General features: G+C 40.9%; 1 protein-coding gene across 1 annotated transcript in view; it reads left to right on the top strand.

The window, feature by feature from the left end:
- MBTD1 (mbt domain containing 1) overlaps nucleotides 1-5,828 on the top strand; it is an 83,948-nt gene that overhangs the window by 66,216 nt on the left and 11,904 nt on the right. Inside the window, exons 12-15 of the mRNA XM_011959985.1 lie at nucleotides 985-1,132; nucleotides 3,082-3,164; nucleotides 3,567-3,801; nucleotides 4,292-4,369. Coding sequence (XP_011815375.1) covers nucleotides 985-1,132; nucleotides 3,082-3,164; nucleotides 3,567-3,801; nucleotides 4,292-4,369 — 544 coding nt within the window. The remainder of the gene's footprint in view (nucleotides 1-984; nucleotides 1,133-3,081; nucleotides 3,165-3,566; nucleotides 3,802-4,291; nucleotides 4,370-5,828) is intronic.

Raw genomic sequence — 5,828 nt, 5'->3', positions numbered from 1 at the left:
CTACTTGGGAGGCTGAGGCAGGAGAATCATTTGTACCCGGGAGGCAGAGGTTGCAGTGAGCCAAGATCGACCCATTGCACTTCAGCCTAGGTGACAAGGGAAACTCCGTCTCAAAAAAAAAAAAAAAAAAAAGGGACAGCCAGGAGTGGTGGCTCATGCCTGTAATCCCAACACTTTGGGAGGCCAAAGCAGAAGGATCACTTGAGCCCAGGAGTTTGAGACCAGCCTGAGCAACATGGTGAGACCACATCTCTACAAAATAAAAATTAAAAAATTAGCCAAGTGTGATGGTGTGCACCTATAGTCCTAGCTACTCAGAAGGCAGAGACAGAAGCTACTTGAGCCGGGGAGGTCAAGGCTGCAGTGGGCCATGTTCACACCATTGCACTCCAGCCTGAATGACAGAGCGAGACCTTGTCTCAAAAAGGGGGAGTGGGTTATTTGTTACAAGTCTTTGAGGCGTGAAGAAACGAACAAGAGGACCCTTAACGTGGACCAGCCTTAGCATCTGCCATAGAGGAGTATGGTTATCTGTAGCATAAAAGAGATGAAGTTGGAGGTTGAAGAAAGTGGAGACGGTTTGTAAAAACTCTATGTGATAAATCAGAAAGAAAGAAGTAAAAGTGTTATCAAGTAGGATTTGGAGCCTAGCTGAAACTAGATAGGTAAATTGTAAGAGCACTCATCCCCAGTTTCATGATGCTGCGACAGCAGGCAGCTATAGCCATGGTCAAAGGCACTGCTTTTCCCACACCTCTGAGGTCAGTTCTAGGTAATCCTGCTTTTATTTCTGGAACACACTAGAATTTACATAGATTTTTTTTATTAGAACTTCTGTTATTTAACATAACTCAATAGAGAAGCATGTTTCACTTTGAAGAGACCTTTAAATAATAGATTTTCCTTTCTTTTAGAATGTCAAAGTATTATTTTTGTAATAGTAGTATCTAATTTCAAGTACTTAGAATTCTCTTAATTTAAAAGGTGCTAGCTGATGGATTCCTGATGATTGGGATCGATGGCTCAGAAGCAGCAGACGGATCTGACTGGTTCTGTTACCATGCAACCTCTCCTTCTATTTTTCCTGTCGGTTTCTGTGAAATTAACATGATTGAACTTACTCCACCCAGAGGTACTTCATCCTAATATAAACACTGGAGTTTTAATCTTTGTTTTCTTCTTACATGGTTTCCATTTACAACATTTAACACAGCTCTAGATTTCTTGAGTACATATATAACGTGTGTGGATAAACATACACATACAGGAGCTGTAGGTTGCTCTAAAAATATAAAGTACTGTATTCTAGCTTACTATAATAAATTACAGTAGTATATAATTTTTCCTGAGCATCTGTGTATTTTATAATATGAATTGGTATTCTCAAACTCTGTTGAGTCAGTAATAAAAAAAAAAATACATAATTTTTTTTTTTCCCCAGTAAAGACAGGGTCTTACTCTGTTGCCCAGGCTGGAGTGCAGTGGCACAATCATAGTTCACGGTAACTTCCAATTCCTGGGCCCAAGCAATCCTCCCACCTCAGCCTCCCTAGTAGCTGAAACTATAGCTGAAAGGCACAAGCATGTCTGACTTTTTTTTTTTTTTTCTTTTTTCTTTGTATGTACAGACGGGACTCTCACTATGTTACCCAGGCTGGTCTTAAAATCCTGGCCTCAAATGATCCTCCCACCTCAGCCTCCCCAAAGCACTGGGATTAGGAGTGAACCACCACATTTAGCTATGTGGACTTTTTTTTTTTTTTTTTGAGACAGTCTTGCTCTGTCTGGAATGCAGTGGTGATATCTCACCTCTTTACAGCCTCCACCTCCCAGGTTCAAGTGATTCTTGTGCCTCCCCTCCCAAGTAGCTGGAATATGGGTGTACACCACCACGCCCAGCTGATTTTTCTATTTTTAGTAGAGATGGGGTTTCACCATGTAGGCCAGGCTCATCACAAACTCCTGGTCTCAAGTGATCTGCCCACCTTGGCCTCCCAACGTGCTGGGATTGTAGGTGTGAGCCACTGCACCCAGCCCTATGTGGACTTACAAAAGGATGGCTGTTTTACTCATGGTTTAACCAGTCATTTTCCAAATTTTAATACTTGAGCATTAAGTTGTTCCTCTAAGAAAGGAGGAAAGCTATAACAGAGGTCTGTAAACATAGTATTTGCTCAGCCAGTTTTCTTTCTTGCAAGGAAAGAAAAATATCACTCCATAGTATTAGGTACTAGACACTTCTAAAGCCTAGGATTGAAAGAGCAAAAGTGGGCCGGGCGCCGTGGCTCAAGCCTGTAATCCCAGCACTTTGGGAGGCCAAGACAGGCGGATCACGAGGTCAGGAGATTGAGACCATCCTGGCTAACACGGTGAAACCCCGTCTCTACTAAAAAAAATACAAAAAACTAGCCAGGCGAGGTGGCGGGCGCCTGTAGTCCCAGCTACTCAGGAGGCTGAGGCAGGAGAATGGCGTGAACCCGGGGGGCGGAGCTTGCAGTGAGCTGCGATCCGGCCACTGCACTCCAGCCTGGGCGACAGAGTGAGACTCCGTCTCAAAAAAAAAAAAAAAGAACAAAAGTGTACCCTTGTAGTAAACAGAAAAAGAGCCACTTTTGCGTTACACTAAGTGGGCATACCAGTGTTTCTAGAAAGGGGAGGGAAATCTGTGTAACATGGAAGAATTATTGCAGTCAGCAGTATAAATCATATAGGCCAGGCTGAGGCAGGAGGATTGCTTGAGACCAGGAGTTTGAGAACAACCTGAGCAACATAGGGAGACCTTGTCTCTACTAAAAACAACAAAAAATTAAGCCTGTCACAGTGGCATGCACTTGTATTCCCAGCTACTAGAGAGGCTGAGGCAGGAGGATCACTTGAGCCCTGGAGGTTGAGGCTGCAGTAAGTTGTTGAGAGCACTACTGCACTCCAGCCTGGGTGACAGAGCAAGACCCTGTCTCAAAAAAATAAAGTTGATCATGTAACCTATGCTCTTAAGATTTTGTGTACTGTTACTTTTTGTCTGCATTTTAATATTATGCTAATTTTAAATGAACTGCTAGTTAAACCAGTTGTGTTTTTTAGGTTACACAAAACTTCCTTTTAAATGGTTTGACTACCTCAGGGAAACTGGCTCCATTGCAGCACCAGTAAAACTATTTAATAAGGTAAATTTAAATGGCAGAATAATTATGTGAGGACTTATTAATGCCCCACAAATACAATTTATGTTCATAAAAATGTCTTTTCCTTATATTAGAATTTCTTAGTGGAGATATAATATAAACAGATATATAGCAATGAAACAATATGAATATTTTCTTTACCTAGGAATCAAAACTTGTTTCCAAACTATGTTTCATGTTTAATCTGAATGAAATAGAAATGCTTTTCCTAACTAGTTTTTCAATGCTTCACCTTCATATTATGTTTAAATAGTTAAAGAATTATTTGGAATTTGTGGTTTAAATTATGTATTTACCTTGTCGCTTCTGTTTTTTGCTTTCTTAGTGGTAGTAGGGTTGCACATTCTTTCTTTATACCAATATTAATGTTTTCTTCTCTGTCAGGATGTTCCAAATCACGGATTTCGTGTAGGAATGAAATTAGAAGCAGTAGATCTCATGGAGCCACGTTTAATATGTGTAGCCACAGTAACTCGAATTATTCATCGTCTCTTGAGGATACATTTTGATGGATGGGAAGAAGAGTATGATCAGTGGGTAGACTGTGAGTCCCCTGACCTCTATCCTGTAGGGTGGTGTCAGTTAACTGGATATCAACTACAGCCTCCAGCATCACAGTGTAAGTTGGTATACAGAAAAGGTGTCCTTTTGTAAAAATCAGCAATTCTCCAGAGGACTATCTCACATAAGTCATCTTTTGAGCTCACAGGACAAGAATATACCTATGTCTGATTGGTTGCCAGGTAAGACATTAAGACTCAACAACAATATCACAGAATCAGACCATGTGTACCATGGCAGTGTGAATCCAATAGTTACATAATGACTATAGAAACACAACAGTCACCAAATTAAACTAGACTTACTATTTTAGTGACTTAAAAATTACAGACTGAAAGTTTATTGGTATGTAATAAATGGTTTTGAGTAAATAGTGGAATCTGTCTCGTTTTGAGGCTATGGTTTTGTAGGAACAAGTATCCTTATTTTCAGAGCATCATGTACTTAAATAAGTCTTGGTAAAGATAGTTCATCTAAGTTGTATCTAGACAACTATCATCTAAATTGTAAACAGTTATCTGGTACCAATTTTCCCTTTTATTTTTCAGCATCAAGAGAAAACCAATCAGCTTCTTCAAAACAGAAGAAAAAGGCTAAGTCCCAGCAATACAAAGGACATAAGAAAAGTGGGTCACCACGTGGTGTTCACATACATTTTCTAATTGTTAACTAATTGGAGTCACAGTGTTCTTGGACAGAAAATGCTATCTCTTGTGAGAACTGATGATTGTGCGTTATGTATTGTGCTTAAAGGTGCAGTATGCCATAAAAGGCAAACCCTTGCAATAATGAGAAACACTGATGTTTTACTGACAGGAGAAATGATTACCACAGTATTTAAAGTATACGTGGTAAAGAATAGAGCCTGTGAATGACTCTTTAAATAATATGTAAAACCTACTAAAATTTAATCCTTTTGAAAAACTTTATTTAAAAAGAAAAATTAGCAGCCGGGTGTAGTGGCTCACGCCTGTAATCCCAGCACTTTAGGAGGCCGAGGCAGGGGGATCACAAGGTCAGGAGATCGAGACCATCCTGGCTAACACGGTGAAACCTGTCTCCACCAAAAATACAAAAAATATGCCAGGCGAGGTGGCGGGCGTCTGTAGTCCCAGCTACTCGGGAAGCTGAGGCAGGAGAATCGCTTGAACCTGGGAGGCAGAGGTTGCAGTGAGCCAAGATTGCGCCACTGCACACCAGCTGGGCAACACAGCAAGACTCTATCCCAAAAAAACAAACAAACAAAAATTAGCAGATGCTTGATGCTTACAGTAGATGTGAAGCCTAATAAACCCATTTTTCTTAGAAAGCAAAACTTTCTGGAGTGATACTGGTAAGAAATCCAAGTTGATGGCAAACAAGCTTTACCAAATCTTTCTAGAAATGCTTTCTATACTAAAAAATTAGCCAAGCGTGGTGACGCATGCCTGTAATCCCAGCTACTTGGGAGGCTGAGGCAGGAGAATCACTTGAACCCGGGAGGCTGAGCCAGGAGAATCACTTGAACCCAGGATGCAGAGGTTGAGGTGAGCCAAGATCGTGCCATTGCACTCTGGCCTAGGCAACAAGAGCGAAACTCCATCTCAAAAAAAATAATTCTTTCTATACTATGTTTTACCTTACAGTGAATTGTTGGCATAAGCCAAAGTAATATAAAATATATTGTTAACTATATTTGATTTTTTTAAATCTAATTCCCCATCACAGAAAACTATAGCTTCTCTCTTCATAAAACTTGTCATAGAATATTTCATTCTTTTGTGTGTGTGTGTGTGTGTGTGTGTGTGTTATGTATGTGCGCACGTGTGTGTGTGTGTGAGACAAGGTCTTACCTTGTTGCCCAGGCTGGAATGGAGTACAGTGGCACAATCTCCACTCACTACAGCCTTGACTTTCCCTGGCTCAAGCAGTCCTCCCACCCCAGCTTCCTGAGGAGCTTGAACCACAGACATGTGTTGCCACACATCCAGCTAATTTTTGTATTTTTTGTAGAGACAGAGCCTTGCCATGTTGCCCGGACTGGTCTCAAACTTCCAGGCTCAAGCGATCTGCCTGCCTCAGCCTCCCAAAGTCCTGGGATTACAG

Source organism: Colobus angolensis, unplaced genomic scaffold (assembly GCF_000951035.1).
Source record: "Colobus angolensis palliatus isolate OR3802 unplaced genomic scaffold, Cang.pa_1.0 Scaffold50, whole genome shotgun sequence".
Taxonomy (NCBI): domain Eukaryota; kingdom Metazoa; phylum Chordata; class Mammalia; order Primates; family Cercopithecidae; genus Colobus; species Colobus angolensis.
Note: the sequence above shows the minus strand (reverse complement) of the source record. Positions and strands in the feature narration are given on the sequence as shown.